The sequence below is a fragment of the Mustela lutreola genome, chromosome 2 (assembly GCF_030435805.1).
Source record: "Mustela lutreola isolate mMusLut2 chromosome 2, mMusLut2.pri, whole genome shotgun sequence".
Taxonomy (NCBI): Eukaryota; Metazoa; Chordata; class Mammalia; order Carnivora; family Mustelidae; genus Mustela; species Mustela lutreola.
Genome location: NC_081291.1, coordinates 100,205,640 through 100,227,585, shown reverse-complemented (window position 1 = coordinate 100,227,585; position 21,946 = coordinate 100,205,640). Strand labels below are relative to the sequence as shown.

Below are 21,946 nucleotides of genomic sequence, written 5' to 3'. Positions count from 1 at the left end.
TTCAACAGTGTACCTGTCTGATTAGAGAAATTCATAACCAGGCACTCAAATATATTACTCAGTTATCTCCTTTAAGCCTAGGAAAATGAGTGGAGTAACAAGGTTTTCTTTGTATTTCTGTTAGAGGCACTATTAAAAAAAACAATTTTATATAGGGAACTCCCATCATACTTTCAATTTTGACAAACATTCAGCTCAACATTAACAGAGAAAGCAAGTTATAATTTAGTAAAATGAAGTTTATTTAAACAATGTTTTCAGGAAGCTGCAGAATGGCTAATGAATGTTTCTTGGTAAGCTTGTAGTGTTAATTCTATATATGCTCCCTTCTGTGCTTCTGTTTTTGCAAAGATCTGTTTAAAAAAAAAAGAAACTCTTTTAAGCAATAGACATATACTATTTATAAAGTTTTCCATTTCTGCATTAGCAAGTTCAGTTTAAAAAGTTCCAAGGTTCACAATTTTTTTTTCTGATTATAAAACAATAAGCATACTACATGGACCAAAAAATAGTATCCGACACAGTTCAAGCCACAGTTATTCTAAACATCAGAAGAATCCTAATATGGCTGCCAGCTCTCCTAGCTTATTTCCAGAAAAATAAAACCTGACATTGCACCTCCTGCTAGATCAAAAAGTAATATCATTAGCTTTTAAGCTAAAAAATATTTTCCCCAAAAGCAGTTTGCTTTATCTGGCCTATCATAGAAAACCAAAATTGGTACCATGGTTTCTCTCCACTCCTCCTAGGGGGTAATCGCTGGTCATTTTTATCCTTAGAACTGCTTTGTAGTATGCCTAAAATAAGATTGGGAGAGAAGCCAGACCAATAAAACCATGCCTATTCTGCACCTTAGAAGAGATGAAAATATACCATTACAGAGAAATCTGTATATGTCTATGGTTTTGAGAGGCATGCACTTCCAAAATGATAATGCAACTAAGGCTGAGTAATATGTAAGCACCACCTTCTCCCCTTCTGGACAGGAAAGTGACCACATTCTAGGACAGGAAGGTGCACTGGGAACATGTGTCTGCCTCATCCTCCACCCTATCTTGCTGGTGACTTGATCACCTCAAAGAACAAGGGGGCTGCTGCCCTACTATCTGAACTACTTGGACTCCGGCTGTACCTCCCCCCGAACCCCATCCCATCTGTTACTGTTTTCAGATGAAGAAATGGGGGGGGGCACTCTAGTAACTATTTCAAAATCACGCATCTCGTGTATATGTGAATCTGTTTAGTTACCATTAGATATGCCCCATTTCAGAATTCTTCCAACTCAGTTTTATCACAATACAACAGACAGTGTGGGAAAAGTCCCTTTACCTTAATTAAATGTACTCCCTCAGCAGCCTGCTCCTTGGCCTCCTGAGCTGACTGGCCATCTGGATGGAGGAGGTGATACAGCTGGATCAAGTTGGTGGCATCATCAATTCTAGTGGGAAAGGATTTACTGCCATCAATGGGTTTTCTGCATTTATAAAAATGTGTCCCAACTTAAAACTAAATTACACTTTAAACTTTCCTTGGGCCAGACATTTTTTAAGCCTTTAGTTTTGTATTTTCAAAGACATTTTTAGAAAATCAGCTAATCTTCATATCCATTCTGCAGTAGGCAGGGCAGCAGTCAGTACAGGCAATACCGAGTTTATGAAAGTGAATATATTCTAAATGTGACTGGAAACAGAGAATTCTTTTTGGAAACAGAAAATCACTTCTCATAGAAATAGCAGTTCTTAATGTTAGATGGCTGGTATGCCAGCTCACTTCACAGGCAGATAATAATGTAATCCAACTCAGAGGGCAGGAATATTACCTTCATCCCATAAAAACTGGAGGCTGGTGGTCAGGGGATGCTCAAAGCCACTTGCCTTCAAGATCATTAGCAGTGACATCTTCTGCTAACAGATTTTCATTAAGACTCTGAATTAGTGAATAAATGCCTCCACAAGAGGCCTCCTAGGAGTCCAAGGAAAGACTCCCAGGCCACGAGTCTATTCACAAGAACCCATTAGTTAAAAATGAGCATTCTAGCAGAGTAAATCTGAAATTATGCTCCTCAGTCAGAAGGAATGTCAGGTTCTACTTTAACAATCTAGAATTCAGTTCTGGTGTGTACTTAACTTTTTAGAAACGTCTAAACAACTTTTATCAGCATAAAAAAACCTTGGCCTTCCCCAAACCAGTCAATCACTATCTTCTCACATATCCAACACCTGCCTACCATTTGCCACCCAAAGCTGAGGGGGTAAATACCCTTTCTAAAATGCTTGTGCTTTTGAGGTTGTGAGTTACTGCTTTCCAGCTGTGGGGGTAGAGGGATAAAGACACCATAATTCAGTGTCTCCCCAGCTATCTCACTAATTTTCCTGTTTTCCTATTAAACCTGGCCTGTGCAAGTAAAGAACTTCTCAAGCGATAGTGAATTCAGAGAAATGCTCTAGGCTTATCCCAAGGCCCATTCACTCTCAAGGCCATCTTCTGAGAGAATGAGAAACCAGGGCTGTTCTTACAGTAAAATTTTTCAGGGAAAAATATTGAGACATGTTCATTACAAATGTATGTGCTTGTTATATAATCTAACAAAGTCCAATAAACATGGCAACAAAAATTCCTCAAATAATAAAATCCCCTTTGGAGCTCAGAAGCATGTGGTCTTGTAAAGAGCTTAACTGGGCTTCTACATTTAGATTTTTGGTTAGGGCTTCATTACATTCATGGTATAGTATAATGCCTGCATCTTATTGAACAAGTTAGTTCCACACCCAGCCCATATTTGAAAATAAGAGCAAATAAATTTACATGTTCAAAAAGATTTTAAAAGAATCTCAATTACGAAAACCAACAGTGAGACTTAAGTCTGAAATAAACAAGTAGAATCTCAGTTCTACCTTGGGTTCCATTCATTGAGGACATGCACCCTCTATTGTCTAGTCTGGGATTTGCAGCACGCTGTCCCGTTCAGAAATCCCGCAAGAATGGTTTTACTTAATGCAGAGCAGGAAGATTAAGTACTCAAAACTCCCTCCCAGTATACAAGTAAACTGCTTTGGATGTAAAACTTGCATGTGGTAATGAGTATTACTATAATATAAATTAGTACAATTTGATAAAGAACTTTAATGTTCAGTTATACATTCCTTACTCTAATTGTTTTTAGAAAATGTTAGATGTGTTTATAATAAAATCATTTCAGAATGAGTCCATCTAAAAAATTTTTATAAGAAAATTCATTCACAGGAGATGTCATTGCTAAATCATCTGAAAACAGGTCCCATTTTTTGAGTATCCCCATGACCATCAACCAGCCCCCTACTTACCTCTGAATTGAGTTACACTACACTTGCTGGTGAAGTGAGCTGGCCTGAAGACATCTATCATTAGGAATGCTGCTTCTGTGAGAATTGGTGCTCTTTTTCCAAATATGGAATGTATTTCTTAGATAGTATCTGTGGAACTTTCTATTTCCAAAAGCCTTAGGAACTTTATGTGAATAGCTTAGATCAGATGATACGGAGGATATGCTGAGTCACAGCGCCTTAAAGTCTGAAGGTGGCAGGAATCACTAAACCCTCTTGCAGTTCACACTCTTGAGTCAGTCAATGACTTTTTGTAGAAAGTTGACTTTCTTAGAGCCACACTGGTTTCTTTTTCTTGTCATTTTGGTAGTTCTAATCCAACTGATAGATACTCAGAACAATTTTTTTAGTTTCATCACAAGTTGTTGTTTCAGCTAGAAACCTGGGAGCTCACCAGTTAAAATACCTACATGTTAAAATATAGTAGACATTCCTTGTTTCGTGTAACTCTGGGAAAAAATATAATTTTTTTAGTGCCTTAAAAATCTTGCAAAAGCAAGGGATATCAAAAGCAATAATATTTTCATAAATTAAAGGATTACTTTTACTGAAAAGCCCCAGGTGCACCACAAAACAAGCACCTGCTGGAGATTATGTCTTTACATTTCCCATTTAATCCCCTTTGAGTGTCTGGAAAGTTCACTGATACCCAGGAACACTGGTAAGGCCCAGGATAAGTCAGTATCCAAGGTGTGTAATACAGATCCACAGCCACTTACTCTTTCAGAGAATCTAGCCGTATTTAAATAACACGAAAGCAAAGACAGAAAAGTGGGTTGTGATGGAAGAACCAACCCATAAATAAAGGAGGTAAGTGAAAAGTGTTTTACTGGACAATACACTGAGGAAAAAATAGCTCAAATACAGATTTACTGTATTTATTTACTGTAAGAATTTCTTTTACTTACTAAGCTCGTACTTACAAATCTCTTTGAATCTGATCAATCAGTAAACCATCAATCTTTTTCTTATTTACAAGATACCAAGCCATTCCGCCGAAGTGTCTTGTTGAACGTAAAAGGTCATACTTTCCATGTTTATCTATGTCTTCATAGGTCTGATGATGAATCTATTCACATAAAATGCAGTTTTTTTCAGAAACATTAAAAGTAAAAGTGAGCATTACTTGATACACATTTACTTGCATGAATGTTGCCCAAGAAAGGACCAGTAAACCAGGCCTATTTACATCTGCCTCTACTCTGAATAACCAGTAGGTATGGTTTAGATCAACCCTGCACTGTAGAAGTGTAGCCATATTGCAAGTACTTTTCAGCAGCCAACCACTATTTATGAAGCACCTATTTTATATATATGTAGACCACTAGAAAATAATGGACCACCATTATCTTGGTCACTAGAAGATTAAAAAATAAAAAGTCAAGCATATTTTTTCACTTATCCATTTTTCCCCAATTCAATCAACTACCCCTTTCCACTTTATTAACTAATGCTCCTTCCGCTCTTCCAGACTGATCATGCCAACTAAGGACTACAATAAGGGCATTCCTGTGTTCAAAAGACTTTCAAAGTCCTGCTGAATGAAGTCCAGATTCTTGAGCCTAGCATCTGAGGTCACCCATGACACACCTCTATTTACTTTTCCAGTTTAACCTTGAACACCTCCCATACATAATACACTGCATATATAAGCAATAGTCAGATGACTGACCATTTGCAAGCACACTGTTTCCTGCTTGTTGTTCACACTGTTCCCTCTCGCTGCCTGGAACACCTCTTCTCATCCAACTTCACGATGTTCCCTGCCCTTCTAGAACCCTGTCCAAGATCCCTATGAAACCTTTCCTGAAAGGACTCTGTAATCTTCTCTTAGCACCTAACATCTTAAACCTAAGGTGATAATTATCTGCATACTTATCTGGCACCCTTTCCCACAATCACTTCTGGACTGCAAGCTTTGACACAGCATACCGTACCATAGTTTATGTCGTCAATATACTATCTGCAATACTGTATGAAGAAAGCACTACATGATTGCTTACTAAACTAAATTGTAAGACACATACATTACATCTTGGCAAATTTTAGTAAATGACTCTGTTCCTATATGATAAAAGAGAAGCAGCTCTGTAATCAAGTTTGGGTCCCTAACGCTACCACTTACTAGCTGCAACTTACAGCAAGCTATATAGAATGCTCCAATCTTAAATTCTCCCATCCTTAACTCAAGGGCTGCTGTGAGGATAAAACATCTGATGAACATCAGGTGCTTAATAGATGTTCAGGTATTTCTCTTCTCTTCCCCTTATAAAAATCTTACTCATAACCATATTTAAGTTCATACTTAGAAACTATAAAATATACTCACCTTAATATATTCAGTGGAATCTGGCTCAAACTGGGCAATGCAGAGATTGAGGACATCAACATGCCGGTCCTGGCTGAACATGGTCTAAAACCACACAGCACAGATGGAATTAGATGAGAAAAACATCAAAGTTCAACACCTGTCCTGCTGTCGTGACAGATGTGCTCATCCACTTCTGTGCCCAATAAGTGAAATAACACAGAAATAACACAGGCTTCAGAACTGTCACACCTAGATTCAAACCCCAACTAAGCCAATTGCAAGATATAGAGAACAGTAGACGAGTCATCATCAGAAACAGGTATCTGTGTTTATCAAAGCAGAAGCCCTGCAGCACCAGAGCCAACCTAACTCCACAAAGAAACCATCACCACTGACTCCAGGAAACCAAAGTTGCCTTACCTTAAGATTTTCTTCCTTGAAAATTACTGGTGTTAAAACTCTACGGCCTTCTTTTGGGAAATAAACTTGTATCATCCTGTCCCGTTCTTCCCAAGAGGCTTTGCGTAGCCTCCCACTTGGTTCTCTGACAACAATAAAACGCTCCTGAAATAGAAAACAAAATCAAGGGTGGGTGTGTGAAGCCTTATTTCTAGTTCCCGTGTTCCACTAAGCACCACTGTAAGAATAATTTGCAATCAAAATACAAAATGCAACTGGGAGATGCAAAATGCAATTGTATATGATTTCAATAATAATTTTAAACTTCAAGCACTTTGCAAGATTTGATACTTCCTTCACTAATCACTGCTGTGCCTCTGACAATCAAATCTAAAATGAAAGTATTTGCTAGTGGCAACTACGGTCCTAAAGTGGGTTTAATACATAAAATGGTTCAACTGAAAAAAGCTGGTCAGAGATTCGTCTAAATCCATTTCAGAGCAAAGAAATGCTATGAGACCTTTCAAACTGCTTCACTTCCGCATCACAAAGTCTCACAGAAACAGACTTTACTACTTTGTGATCTACTTCTAAAGTCCCTGGGGTAAAAGAAACAAACACAGGAATATGGAGTCTTAATTCCACATCTCTATAATTCCCCAAACTGGGATGAGACAAATGTGTCAAAGAGACTGTCCACCTGCCTCTGGTCTCCTCACTCTTCCAACTACCAAATCCTAGGTTGGTGAGATCCTTTTCCTCTGAATTCCACCTACTGTATCTTCCATTCAACTGGCAATTTATCATAAGCTAGATTCTTTTTTTTTTTTTTTAAGATTTTTATTTATTTGACAGACAGATCACAAATAGGCAAAGGCAGGCAGAGAGAGAGAGAAGGAGGAGGCAGGCTCCCTGCTGAGCAGAGAGCCTGATGTGAGGCTCGATCCCAGGACCCCGGGATCATGACCTGAGCCAAAGGCAGAGGCTTTAACCACTGAGCCACCCAGGCGCCCCTCATAAGCTAGATTCTTGATACTGCTCAGATACTGCCAGAGAATTGAAAAAGGGCAGGAACTGTTGACTATAATTCTTTGAGATACCCAGTGACTTACATAGAATTTTGCACATAGCAGGTAATTAATACACATTTGATTACTGTATAAATTAACCAGATGGTACTAATTTTCTACTTTTCAGAGGTGTAAGAGTCACTGAATGGGTTCTGAGGACAATATAATTAAAACTTTCATCAAGTACTGCAAATAGAAAATAACAGATGTCTAAATACCACAGTTATTCCTCAAAAGGATTGGCAATTTGAATTCTAAGTTCCTTTCTCCCTTTCAGGTTATAAAATGCTCCCATAAACACCCTTCAAAGCATTCCAAACATATAGTAAAGCACCCCAGAGCAAAAAATTTTAATTAAAATGAAACTCTGTGATCCCTGTTTATCATGTCAGGTGTAGAGGTGGTTGATGTACAGATAAGGACATGGCTCAAATCATGTCTTCTGACCATAATCATAGATGATAAAAAGATTAATGGGGGGTGGTCTTTCTCCCAACTGTAGTGTTACATAGTATTTTACTGCATTCTGTGGGCTGAATTGTAAGTCACTTGTTTCACTCTTAATTGAAAAGATTCAAACACAAAACTGATATATTTTACAAGTACCAGAGTGTTCTTTTGGAATTGGCCATCAAGGGAAGAGGAGCTAGAGGATAAAAACCACAACAGAAGAAGCAAGTGGTGTCTGAAAAGTACCTCCGGAAACCTGTCATTCTTTCTGCAAATTCTGAAAAGTGAAAATCCTATGGAAAGTTTGGGTTTTTTGGCATCCTCAAGAATTTACAAGAAAGAAACCATTTTCTCAAAATGTTTCAGCTAAGGGAGTTAGTCTAACCGGCAGAAAGAATCCCCTTCTCTCACTGCCTTGAAGATTTGTTTGTGGTTTGGGGGTGGGTTTGTCTATAAACTACCACTGTCTCGGCACACCTGTCTCTTTCTTGATCCGGAATAAAATGTGTCCATAATCTGTAGGGAAATGGTAACATGATGATGGACTGATCTGCATTTCTCTTCTTCCTTATGCTGGGCTGGATTTTCCAGAGGGTCTCACCCAGCCACAGGAATTCCGGTTTGAAAGATTCAGAGACAGGTGGGTCACAATAATGTTGACCCTTGTCCCTCAGACCCATCTCCACATATTTCAAATAAAGATCATTTTGCAATTAGACATATACTCACCCGATGTGGTATGCTATATGATATATCAGTAAATACGTATTTGGCTGTTTCTGTTCCTTCCAAAATCTTATCTTCAGCTAACACATCATTTATTGGTGCTCGTTCTTCCAGAACTGGTGGCATTTTTAATCGTACTTTAGCTGCCTCAATTGCCTTTCTTGTAGCCTAATGAAATAAGATATTTCTTAAGGAAAGCCGCAAGGTTGCAAGCCAGAAGGATCATCTGACAAAAGCAGATACTGATAAAAAATGCCAAGAACTACAAAGAGAAAAAGCTCTAGCCCCAAATCAGTGAGTGAAAAGGCTCCTGGGCCCTGGCCTTTGCCAACTCTGTGGTGTGGCTGAGAGTACCACCTACAGGTTCAATCATTCTCACCATGGCAAAGGAATGCTTTGAGACAGCCAGGCCACAAAAGCTGCTTGAAATACAATAAAGGATTTCATCTATTGTGTGTGTACTATGCACCATATATCGTTCAAATACTCGGAATGTATTTGGCTCATTTAATATCCACAAACTACCTTACGAGCTAGGTGACCCTGTTATTTCATTCCATGGAAGAGAAAATAGGAGCACAAACATGTGAAGTAAATTGCTAAGAAGTTGTAGCACTGGGATTTGAACCCTGGCCACTCAACTTCAGAGCCCATGCTCTTAACCACTGACCATACTGCTCCAAGCCATACTGTTAGCAGTGATTACCTCTGAGAAGTAAAAATGATATTTTTACTCCTCACGTGATACACTACTGGATATCTGAATGTTTTGCTATGACTGTAATTTACTTTGAATTAGAAAAAGGAGCAATAACGCTTTACCTATTCATACATCAGAGCATTTTCCACAAAGCGCTCATACCCATGACTCCAGGAGGACTGATGCCTACAGTAGTCTATGGTTCAGCAGGATCCATAATCCCACCAAAGCATCATCCTCAAAGCAGCTTTTTTCAAGGAAGAAACCTGAACCAGGCAGGACAAAGAATGGATACTCAGGCAGGTTTGGGAGCAGAGGAGGTTCTGCTTGGACATGTAGGCCTGACCCATTAGCCCCAGTCCGTCTAATTCTGGTCATGCTCCCTGTTTCACTCTGCCTGCCTGTTCCCATTTCTTAGTCTGTGCCTGGAACTCTCCACCATGAGTGCCAACGGAAAAGCAGCTACTGGTATCTGGAGGGACCTTTGGAAATCTTGTTTAACCCTTTAAAGAAAGGTATTCTATCAGTATTTCTGTATTCACGTACCTCCTCCAACTGTGCCTGAGTCATCAGCTTATAGGTTGGTGGCTTCAGTTCTTGTATAGATGGCTTAAAAACCTTCTGCAAATCCAAGCCTGTCATCTTGATGAGTATGTTTTGGACCTCCTCATCCATGAACGTAGGTTTCTTGTTCTGTGAGCTACCAGATTCTGCTAAAATAGGTTTCAGTAAATAAGATGGTAAAAATGACAAGCCAACAAGATCTCTAAACAGAAGAATTAACAATAGAAATTAACAAAGTATCTACCTCAAAATGAATAATGTTAGTACCTATGAAATCCATTCATTCATTCCTTGATAAAATTTACTGAGCATTTACAATGATAAGACTATTGCCAAAAGGGCACTCAAAATCTAGTAGAGAAAGAAACATAAAAAAGTAATGGCGGGGGGGCAAAATGGTGGAGAAGTAGGAGACTCCGTTTCAACCAGTCTCCTGAATTGAGCTAAATATCTACCAGAACACTATGAACACCCATGATATCAGCCTGAGATATAAGACTATACACTTCTGGATTGGGGGGGGGGGTGGGAATCATCAGTGAAGAGATGCACCTTGCCTGGATCATGGTTGATATATTCAGTTATACATCCTCTTTTCCACCCCTCACCAAAATGACTAGGAGGAGGAACACCCAACAGAGGAAAAATTCAGAGACTGTGACCTCTGCCACAGAACTAGTGGATATGGACATAAACAATATGTCAGAAATAGAATTCAGGGTAACAATCATCCAGGCAATAGCCAGGTGGGAGAAGACCATTAGTGGCAACATAAAATCTCTATGGGCGGAAGTGAGAGCTGATCTGGGCAGAACTTAAAAATGCTATCAATAAGATCCAATCTAATCTAAATACTCCAACAGCTACAGTAAATGAGGCAGAAGATCAAGTTAGTGATCTAGAAGACAAACTGACAGAAAAGGAGGATCAGGAAGGGGCCTGGAACAAACAGCTCAGAAGCCATGAAAACAGAATTAGGGAAATAAATGATGCCATGAAACATTCCAATGTCAGAATTATTGGGATTCCTGAGGGGGTGAAGAGAGAGAAGACTAGAAGATATAGTTGAACAAATCCTGGATGAAAATTTCCCTAATCTGGGGAATAGAACAAGTGTTCGTGTTCTAGAGGCAGAAAGAACAACCCCCAAGATCAACAAGGGATCAACAAGGGTAGAAAGACCTCCAGGCACATAAATGTGAAATTCACGACTCATAAATTCAGAGAAGATGTCTTAAGGACAGCTAGGGGGAAGAGATTCCTTGCGTACAGAGGGAGGACCATCAGAATAACATCAGACCTGTCCAAAGAAACCTGGCAAGCCAGAAAGGGCTGACAAGACATGTTCAGGGCACTAAATGAGAAGAACATGCAGCAAGAATACTTTATCCAGCAAGGATGACATTCAGAATGGATGGAGAGATAAAGAGCTTCCAAGACTGGCAAGGTTTAAAAGATTATGTGACCACCAAGCTGACACTATAAGAAATATTAAGGGGGGGGTCTATAAAAGAAGAAAGAACCCAAGAGTGACACAGAACAGAAATTTACAGAGACAATTATGGAAACAAGGACTTCACAGGAAACATGATGTCAAGAAAAACTTATCATTCAATAACCACTCTCAACATGAACAGCTTAAATGCTCCCATAAAATGGCACAGAGTTGCAGACTGGATAAAACAACAGGACCTGTCCATACGCTATCTACAAGAGACACATTTTGAACCTAAAGATACATCCAGACTGAAAGTGAAGGGGGATGGAGAACCATCTTTCATGCCAATGGGCTCAAAAGAAAGCTGAGGTAGCGATTCTCATATCAGATAAACTTAACCCTGGGATGCAAGGGAAGTTCAACATTTGCAAATCAATCATTGTGACAGAACACATTAGTAAGAGGAGAGAGAAGAACCATATGGTCCTCTCAATTGATGCAGAAAGCATTTGTCAAAATACAGCATCCTTTCAAGATTGAAACTCTTCAAAGTACAGGGATAGAGGGAACATTCTTCAACTTCATAAAATGTATCTATGAAAAACCCACAGCGAATATCATTCTCAATGAGGAAAAGCTTACAGCCTTCCCTTTGAGATCAGGAACATGACAAGGATGCCCACTCTTGCCACAGTTGTTCAACATAGTACTAGAAGTTCTAGCAATAGCAATCAGACAACAAAAAGAAATAAAAGGTATTCAAATTGGCAAAGAAGAAGTCAAACTCTCTCTTCACAGATGACATGATAGTAGTTTATGTGGAAAACCCAAAAGACTCCACTCATACAGCAATTCAGTAATGTGGCAGGATACAAAATCAATGCACAAAAATCAGTTGCTTTCTTATACACTAAGAATGAAACAACAGAAAGGGCAATTAGAGAATCGATTCCATTTACTATAGCAACAAGAACCATAAGATACCCTGGAACAAACCTAAGCAAAGAGATAAAGGATCTGTACTCAAGGAACTACTGAACACTCATGCAGGAAACTGAAGAAGACAGAAAAAGATGGAAGACCATTCCATGCTCATGGATTGGAAGAATAAACTTTGTTAAAATGTCTATACTGCCTAGGGCAATCTATACTTTCAATGCCATTCTGATCAAAATTCCACTGGCATTTTTCAAAGAGCTGGAGCAAACAATCCTAAAGTTTGTATGGAATCAGAAGAGACCCCAAATTGCTAAGGAAATGTTGAAAAAGAAAAACAAAGCTAGGGACATCATGTTGCTTGATTTCAAGCTTTACTACAAAGCTGTGATCACCAAAACAACATGGTACTGGCACAAAAACAGACACATAGATGAATGGAACAGAGAAGAGGGGCCAGATATGGACCATTAACTCTATGGTCAAATAATCTTTGATAAAGCAGGAAAAATACCCAGTGGGGAAAAAGACAGTCTCTTCAATAAATGGTGCTGGGAAAATTGGACAGCTATGTATGGAAGAATGAACCTCGACCATTCTCTTACACCATACACAAAGATACACTCAAAATGGATAAAAGACTTCAATGTGAGACAGGAATCTATCAAAATCCTAAAGGATTTTATCCTAGAGGAGAACATAGGCAGTAACCTCTTCAACATGAGCCTCAGCAACTTCTTTCAAGACATGTCTCCAAAGGCAAAGGAAACAAAAGCAAAATTTAGGGACTTCATCAAGATAACAAGCTTCTGCACAGCAAAGGAAACAGTCAACAAAACAAAGAGGCAACTCACGGAATGGGAGAAGATATTCACAAATGACAGTACAGACAAAAGGCTGATATCCAGGATCTATAAAGAACTCCTCAACACACACAAAACAGATAATCATGTCAAAAAATGGGTAGAAGACATGAACAGACACTTCTCCAATGAAGACATACAAATGGCTAACAGACACATGAAAAAATGTTCATCATCACTAGCCATCAGGGAGATTCAAATCAAAACCACATTGAGATACCACCTTACACCAGTTAGAATGGCCAAAATTAACAAGACAGTAAACAACAAATGTTGGCGAGGATGTGGAGAAAGGGGAACCCTCTTACACTGTTGGTGGATATCCAAGTTGGTGCAGCCACTTTGGAAAACAGTGTAGAGATTCCTTAGGAAATTAAAAACAGAGCTGCCCTATGACCCTGCAATCACACTACTGGGTATTTACCCCAAAGATATAGATGCAGTGAAAAGAAGGGCCATCTGTACCCCAATGTTTGTAGCAGCAATGGCCACAATCGCCAAACTATGTAAAGAATCAAGATACCCTGCAATAGATGAATGGATAAAGAAGATACAGTCCATATATGCAATGGAATATTATGCAGCCATCAAAAAGAATGACTACCCAACTTTTGTATCAGCATGGACAGGACTGGAGGAGATTATGCTGAGTAAAATAAGTCAAGCAGAGAAAGTCAATTATCATATGGTTTCACTCACTTGTGAAGCATAAGGAATAACAATGGAGGACATTAGGAAAAGCAAAGGAAAAGTGAATTGGGGGAAATCAGAAGGGGAGATGAACGATGAGAGACTGTGGACTCTAAGAAACAAACTGAGAGTTTTGGAGAGGTGGGGGAGTGGACGGATGGGTGTGCCTGGTCATGGGTATTAAGGAGGGCACATACTGCACCACATTGGGTGTGGGCATAAACCATGAATCTTGGAACACTAAAAAAATAAAATTAAATTCTAAAAAAGTAATTAAGTAGTGTTTGGGTGACTCAGTTGGTTAAGTGTCTGCCTTCAGCTCAGGTCATGATCTCAGGGTGCTAGGATCGAGCCCCACACCCAGCTCCATGCTCAGTAGGGAGCCTGCTTCTCCCTCTCTGTCCCTCTCCCTGCTCGTTCTCTCTCTCAAATAAATAAATAAGAATAAAAAGGTAATTAAGAGGCACCTGAGTGGCTCAGTTAACTGTCCAACTCTTGGTTTTGGCTCAGGAGGCAAACTCAGGGTCGTGAGATCAAGCCCTGAATCGCTCCACACAGAATCAGCTTGAGACTCTCTCTCCCTCTTTCCCTCCTGCTCATGCTCTCTCCCTCTCTAAAATAATTTTTTTTTTTTAAAGTAATTAATGTGGAGTGCCTGGCTGGCTCAGTCAGTAGAGCATGTGACTCTTGATCTCGAGGTTGTAAGTTTGAGCCCCATGCTGGGTACAGAGATTACTTAAAAACAAAATCTTAAAAATAAATAAGGGTGCCTGGGTGGTTCAGTCGGTCAAGCATCTGACTCTTTATTTCAGCTCAGGTAATGACCCTCTGGGTCATGGGCTCAAGCCCCACCACAGGGCTCTGATCTTGGCAGGGAGTCTGTTGAGGATTATTGATTTCCCTCTGCCCCTCACCCTACTCACACATGCACACATGCTTGTGTACTCTCTCTCACAAATAAATAGACCTTTAAAATAAATAGCTAATATAATAGTATTAATAATAATAATAATAATTTACAGAGTTGTCTCTTAGATGCCAGACATTACATACATTTTTAGGAATGTTTATAACAATCCACAAAATAGATATTGATATCTCAATTTTATAAATGAGGATACTGGAGCCTGCCTAAAGACCAACTAGCTGTTAAGTGACAGTCAACATTTAAACCGAAGTTTGTTTCTAGGGGCACCTGGGTGGCAGGGGAAGGCAGAAGCCTCTGCCTTCAGCTCAGGTCATGGTCTCAGTGTCCTGGAATCGAGCCCTGCATTGGGCTCTCTGCTCAGCAGGGAGCCTGCTTCCTCCTCTCTCTCTGCTTGCCTTTCTGCCTACTTGTGATCTCTATCTCTCTGTCAAATAAATAAATAAAATCTTAAAAATAAACAAACCAAAGTTTGTTTCTAGATACTAGATCAACTCTAATCTTTCCTGGTCCTCCCCAGTGCAAGAGCTACACTACTCTTGGAGCAGAGAAGGCCAAAACAGCAGGGTCTGGAAGGCTTCCCATGGGGCCTGAAGAGGACAGAGGGAAAAAGGAAGAAAATTCCAGGCTACAGGGCTGCAACTAGGAAACACAGGCTTGGATCATAATGTGAGACTAAAAAGGCCATGTGGGGTCATGGAAGAGCCTTGGACAGGTGAAGATACCCAGATATCACCTCTGCCTAACACAGTTTGCCCATCCCTTTGCCTAACTTCCTCTATTTCCACTACCATTAGGAAAGGGAGGAGAAAAAAAAGTACCATTCCTTCCCTGCCGCCTCTTCTTCTACTAGTCCTATAAATGCTAGTGGCCCTAAAAATTCTGAACTATAGCCTTCTTTTCTCCCTTCTTACATTCTGAGATGATATCCTACCAACCTGTGACTTTAATTATTTTTATATGCTGGAGACTCTAAAATCTGAATCTTCAGTCAACATCTTCTATCCACCTATCCCATGTACATCTCACATGCACTTCAGTATTGCCAAACCAGAACACATTAACTTTCTCCTGTCTCAAACCTGCTTTTCCTATCTTAGTAGCATCCAACAAGCCATGGGGACCAGAAACTTCTTAGTCATTCTTGACTTCTCCTTTACCTTCCACATCTAGCCAACAGCAGTTATAACAATAACAGCAACAATAACAACTAATATTTGTTAGATATTTACTATATGCCAGTATTTACTGAGCCAAGTACCTTACATATTTAGCACACTTAATCCTTACAACCACCCCAGAAATACAATTATCCCCATTTTACAAAGAAAGGACACTAAAACACTGCATATGTCTATTATACCTCATAAATCTCTCTTTAATTCTCCATTTCCCACTGCCACTACCCTGATCAAGGCCATCCTCATCTATTGCCTTAACCTCCTTACCAGTCTCCCTGGCTCTATTCTGACACCACTATAATGGTGTCTATTCTGACACCATTCTCCATAGAACCAGAGTGAATCTCTTAAAAATGTAGTCAAAACCACAGAAAAGATTAACAAAACTAAGAGATGGTTCTTTGAAAAGATAATAAAATTGACAAACCTTTGGCTAAATAGACTAAGCAAGGAAAAGGGAAGACATAAATGAACAAAATTATAAATGAAAAAAAGTCATTGCAACTCACACTACAGAAATACAAAGGATTCTAGGAGGCTAATATGAATAATTATGTGGCAACAAGCTGGACAGCCTATAAGAAATGGGAAAATTCTTAAAAACATGCAACCTACCAAGACTGAGGAAGAAACAGAAAATCGGAACACACCAATTACTACTAAGGAGAGTCAATCTGCAATAATAAATCTCCCAACAAAGAAAAGCCCAGAAGCAGATGGCTTCACAGGTGAATTTTACCAAACAATCCTTCTTAAACTCCTCCAAGAAACAGGAGAGAACACTCCCAAACTCATTTTACTAGACCAGCATTGCCTAATACCAAAGCCAGACTCTACAACCATACCATTCTGAATGCACCCAATCTAGTCCCTTACCAAAGCTAGAAAAGGACACTGCCAGGAAACTACAGGCCAATATACCTGATAATCATAGATGTAAAAATTTCAATAAAATACTTGCAAGTAAATTCAGCAGCACATCAAAGGATCATTCACCACGATCAAGTGGAATTTATCCCTAGGATGCAAGGATAGTTTGACATACACAAATCAATGTGATACATCACAATTAACAGACTGACAGAAAAAAATCATATAATCATTTCAACAGATGCAGAAAGCATTTAACAAAGTTCAACATTATGATAAAAGTTATTAAGAAATGAGTTATGGAAGGAATATACCTCAACATAATATATGCTATACCCACACTACCATAAAAGACTAAAAGACTTCCCTCTAAGTTCAGGAATAAGACAAGGTTGTCTTGTATTAAACATAATGCTGCAAGTCCTAGCCAATCGATTAGGCAAGAAAAAGAAGGTACCAGAATTGGAAAGGAATAAGTAAACTTGTTTCTTATTAGTTGCAGACCACAGGATTTTGTATGTAAAAAATCCTTAAAAATCCATCAAAAAACTATTAGATCTAATGAGCAAATTTAGTAAAGTTGCAGGATACAAAATTAACTTTTAAAAACTGGTAGCATTTCGGGGAACCTGGGTGGCTCAGTGGGTTAAAGCCTCTGCCTTCGGCTCAGGTCATGATCCCAGGGTCCTGGAATCAAGCCCCGCATTGGACTCTCTGCTCGGCAGGGAGCATGCTTCCTCCTTTCTCTCTGCCTGCTTCTCTGCGTACTTGTGATCTCTGTCTGTCAAATAAATAAAAAAATCTTTTTTAAAATAAATAAATAAAATAAAAACTGGTAGCATTTCTATACTAACAAATTATATGAAAAAGAAAGAAAGAAATCCCACTGAAAACAGCATCAAAAACAATAAAATGCTTAGGAATAAATTTAGTCGAAGAGGTGAAAGATCCCTATACTGAAAACGAAAACACACTTATGAAAGAAATCAAAGAAGAGGAATGAAGGGAGGATGGTGGGGTGGGAGGATTCTGAGTTCACCTCATCCCAGGGCACACTGAGGCAACAATTACAAATACGGCCACTAACTCTGAAAATGAAATGTAGTAGCTGAACAGATCTTCTGCAGCTAGCCATAGAATGGAGGCCATATCAAAAAGAGTTGGCTGGGCGGAAACATATTCAGGAACCAAACCCCTGACTCAACTAACCATAAACAAGAAGGACATCACAAGCAGAAAGGAGCAAGAAAATCAGACCCCGAGACTAGATTCCTCCAGCCCTGGGACCCACACTGGGAAAAGGAGTTCCCATAAGGTCTGGCTCTGAAAATGGATAGAACTGATTTTAGACTCTGGGAGAGCCAGAGGTGAAAAACCTGAGATACTGTCCATAAAGACCCAGCATGCTAAATAACTCACCCCAGACACAGCACAGAAGCAACAGTTGGAAAAGTGCCTGGGCATATGTTAAAGAGATTAATAACTAATCTGAGGACATTTGCCAGAGAACCGGAATCTGCAGGAAACTCCTCGGGAAATAAAAGTGCTGGTGGCGCCATTTTTCTTGCCCTCCCCAAACAAAAACAAAAAAAAAAACTTCCCAACAAACAAAAGACTAGATGGATTCACAGATAAATTCCACCAAACATGTAAAGAAGAGCTAACACCTGTTCTCCTCAAACTATTCCAAAAAAAATAGAAGAGGAAGGAGCTTCCAAATACATCCTGTAAGGCCAGCATTACCGATACCAAAACCAGAAAGAGAGACAGAGAGAGAGAAAGAAAGAAGGAAAGAAAAAAAACAACCACAGGCCAGTATCCCTGATGAAGCCACATTCACACGATCAATTAATCTAAGACAAAGAAGGCAAGAATATACCACAAAGAAAAAAAACAGTCTTTTTTTTTTTAATTTATTTATTTAACAGAGATCACAAGGGAGAGAGACAGAGAGGCAGGCAGAGAGAGAGAGGAGGAAGCAGGCTCCCTGCCCAGCAGAGAGCCCAACACGGGGTTCGATCCCAGGACCCCAGGACCACGAAGACAGAGAGGCTCAACCCACTAAGCCACCCAGGTGCCCCAAAAAACAGTCTCTTTAATAAATAGTGCTGGGAAAACTGGACACCTACAGGCAAGAGAATGAAAGTGGACCACTCTCTTACACAATACACAAAAATAAACTCAAAATGGATTGAAGACCTAAATGTGAGATCTGAAGCCATAAAACTCCTAGGGGAAAAAAAAGGCAGTAATTTCTCAGACATCAGTCATGGCAATATTTGTCTAGATGTATCTCCTCAAGAAAGGAAAACAAAAGCAAACATAAACCATTGGAACTACATAAAAATAAAAAGCTTTTGCACAGCAAAGAAAACCATCAACAAACAAAAAGGCAACCTACTAAATGGGAGAAGATACTTGCATATGATGTATCAGATAAGATACATCGTATGATGTATCAGATGTATCAAATAATATCTAAAGAATACATAAAGAACTTAATAGAAATCAATGCCAAAAAACCAGTCTGATTAAAAATGGGTCAAAGATCTAAACATACATTCTTCCAAAGATGACATACAGATGGCAAACAGACACATAAGGTGCTCAATATCACTAATCATCAGGGAAATGCAAATCAAAACCACACGGAGATAACACCTTACACCTGTCAGAATGGCAAGACTCAAAACGACAAGAAACAGCACCTTACACCTATTAGAATGGCAAGACTCAAAAAGATAAGAAACAAGTGTTGTCAGGGATGTAGAGGAAAAGGAACTCAGCAGCATTATTTATAACAGCCAAGACATGGAGACAACAAAGTGTCCATTAGTGGATAATATAGTTGTGGGGTGTGTGTATGTGTGTGTAATGGAATAAAAAAGGAGGAAATTGTGTCATTTGGGACAACATGGATGGACTATGAGGGCATTATGTTAAGTGAAATAAATCAAGCAGAGAAAGATAAATACTGTATGATCTCAACTATATGTGGAATCTTAAACAAACAAGAACTCACAGAAAAAGAGATCAGGCTTGTGGTCTTATGATTACCAGAGGAAGGGGCACTGGATGAAGGTAGTCAAAAGGTACAAACTTACAGTTAAAAGATAAAAGAATTAGGGATATAATATACTACAGGATAATATAACACTGATGAATAGCATATATGAAGGTTGTTAAGAAAGTAAATCCTAAGAGTTCTATCACAGGGAATATTTTTTTTTTCTTTTCTTTGTACCTGCATGAGAGGAGAGATGTAAACTAAATTTACTGTAGTAATAATCTCATGACATATGAAGTCAAATCTTTGTGCTGCACACCTTAAATTTATTCAATACCGTATATTAATTATATCTCAATAAAACTGAAAATTTTAAATGTACTCAAGAGTCATGCTTAAAACTCACCAATGACTTCCAACTTCATTTAGAAAAGAAACTAAGGTAGTCTGCTTACTTCACTGTGTCTCCTACTAAACACTGTCCTACCCCAAAAGGCCAAAACTAGTCTTCTACTTCTTTTTTTTTTTTTTAAGACTTTATTTATTTATTTATTTGACAGAGAGAAATCACAAGTAGGTAGAGAGGCAGGCAGAGAGAGAGAGAGAGGAGGAAGCAGGCTCCCTGCTGAGCAGAGAGTCCGATGCGGGACTCGATCCCAGGACCCTGAGATCATGACCTGAGCCGAAGGCAGCGGCTTAACCACTGAGCCACCCAGGCGCCCTAGTCTTCTACTTCTTATACTCATCCCAGGCACCCAGGTTGGGTTACCACTTTTATCAGATATTTCTCACTTTAGATATGACTGCGAACTGGGTACCTACACTCAAATTTCAAAAGCACTCAAATTTAATGTGTACAAATAGACTTTTACTTCTGCCTCCCTTCCAATCTCATCTACTCCTGCCTTTTCTTCCCTCACTTCCCCTCCTCCACGCCCCCGCCCAAAAAACCAAACAAACAAAAACAAACTGTTCCTACAATTAATCTCTGTCTTGGTATAAATAGGACTTCTCTCCTCCACTCAACCGCTCAAGCCAGAAACCTGGGAAGCAACACTGATTTCTCCTTTTAAACTTAAAGCCAAAGCCATAACCAAGCCCATCAATCCTGTCTCAAACATGTGTTTTCAAGCCACAAGTGTTCAGTCTCATTGCTGAACTTTTGTTTATGTTGTTTCCTCTGTTTTAAATGTTTCTCGTGCTTTATTTTTTTTTCAGACATTATTGCATTTTATTATTTGTATAGATGTATTTGTATGTATATTTCTCGTGCTTTAAATGTTCTTCTCTCTAGCATGGTTAGCCAGGTCTCAGATCTGGTCCTAATTTCCAGGAACCCTTCCCGTCCTTCCCACCTAGTTTGAGTGCCACTCTTATGTGTGTTCCCCTATCGCGGCCTGAGTCACACTGCATTGTCAGTTCCCCACTGGGCCGAGAGTTCCTCAAAGACAAGCCAGTTCAGTTGGCCGTATCCCCTAAACGTAACACTGTCCTTTGCAAGGAACCGAGCTCAGGCGCTGCTGGTTCATTGAGTTAAGGAATGACAAGGGCAGGCGATGACTGACCCTGCAGGTACAAGGTACAGAAGGGAGCCGGCTGGCCTAGGGCGCACTGGCCTAGTGAGAGCCGGGGACGGTGGTGCAGGATGGGGTCCTCGTGGTTCTCGCCAGCCAGAAGCAGGCTCTAGGTCTCCCAGGAGAACGTACCAGTGGACGTCAGACAGGTCACTTACCCGCCTCAGAGGCAAACCGACGGCATGGCAGTCCCTCCCCGCAGGGCCCGGGCAGTGGCTGGAGCAAGGCGCGGAACTGGGGCCGACTTCGGGCCGGGAAACAGACCTGGTCCGCGCTCCGGGAACCTGTCAGGAGGCTCCACAACAACACAGACCCTCTGACGGTCGCCATGATTTTCCGCGAGCCACCGGCGGCGGAAGCGGCCTTGAGGTATTTCGATTCTCGCGAGGTTCGCGCAGCATTCTGGGAAATGTAGTCTTGTTGAGGCAGGGCTCCGAAACGTCACAATTTTTTTGTAAACCTCTTCTTTACACGTGGAGGATGCTCGTGTCCTCTGTATGCATAGAGACAAAGGTAAAACTTACATCATCTCCCTTAAATGCTCTTTTTCCTGGACCTTTCCTTCGTTTCCATGGCTCTAACAAATTTCCATTTCCTGCCCACACTTTTTCTCCCAGCCCCAGGCTTAAATCCAACGGCCTATTCATTCGACTTATCCATTGAAACTTGCCACAGACCCTCCCGCACTACAGATGTAACTCCTGATTCCAAAGCCTGATTATCAAAACCGCCTTCATCCCCACCCACTCATACACCTCATTCTGTCTCAGGACCTTACTTCTTTACTTCATAGCCCTTTTCTCAATTTATGATTATTTTGCTTATTTTTCTTATCCCATGAAGACGATCACTCTACATATTTTACTGTAGTGTCACCTAA

The 21,946-nt window shown here is 39.9% G+C and overlaps 2 protein-coding genes across 3 annotated transcripts in view; one reads left to right on the top strand and one right to left on the bottom strand.

Moving 5' to 3' along the window:
* Window positions 1-6,255, top strand: part of COPB2 (COPI coat complex subunit beta 2) — a 39,782-nt gene extending 33,527 nt beyond the window's left edge. Inside the window, exon 23 of the mRNA XM_059162772.1 lies at window positions 4,834-6,255. The gene's annotated coding sequence lies outside the window, so the exon portion shown is untranslated. The remainder of the gene's footprint in view (window positions 1-4,833) is intronic.
* Window positions 219-21,430, bottom strand: MRPS22 (mitochondrial ribosomal protein S22). 2 transcript variants are annotated; one of them, XM_059162774.1, is made up of 8 exons: window positions 21,225-21,430; window positions 9,565-9,728; window positions 8,322-8,486; window positions 6,094-6,237; window positions 5,692-5,775; window positions 4,286-4,431; window positions 1,330-1,438; window positions 219-353 (listed from the first exon to the last, which is right to left on the bottom strand). In XM_059162774.1, the coding sequence occupies exons 1-8, from the start codon at window positions 21,394-21,396 to the stop codon at window positions 258-260; spliced, it is 1,080 nt and encodes a 359-aa protein (XP_059018757.1). In that variant the 5' UTR covers window positions 21,397-21,430; the 3' UTR covers window positions 219-257. The 2 variants fall into 2 exon arrangements, with proteins under 2 accessions (XP_059018757.1, XP_059018756.1); XM_059162773.1 differs by having other exon boundaries at window positions 9,565-9,731; window positions 21,225-21,429.
* Window positions 21,431-21,946: the final 516 nt, after the last annotated feature.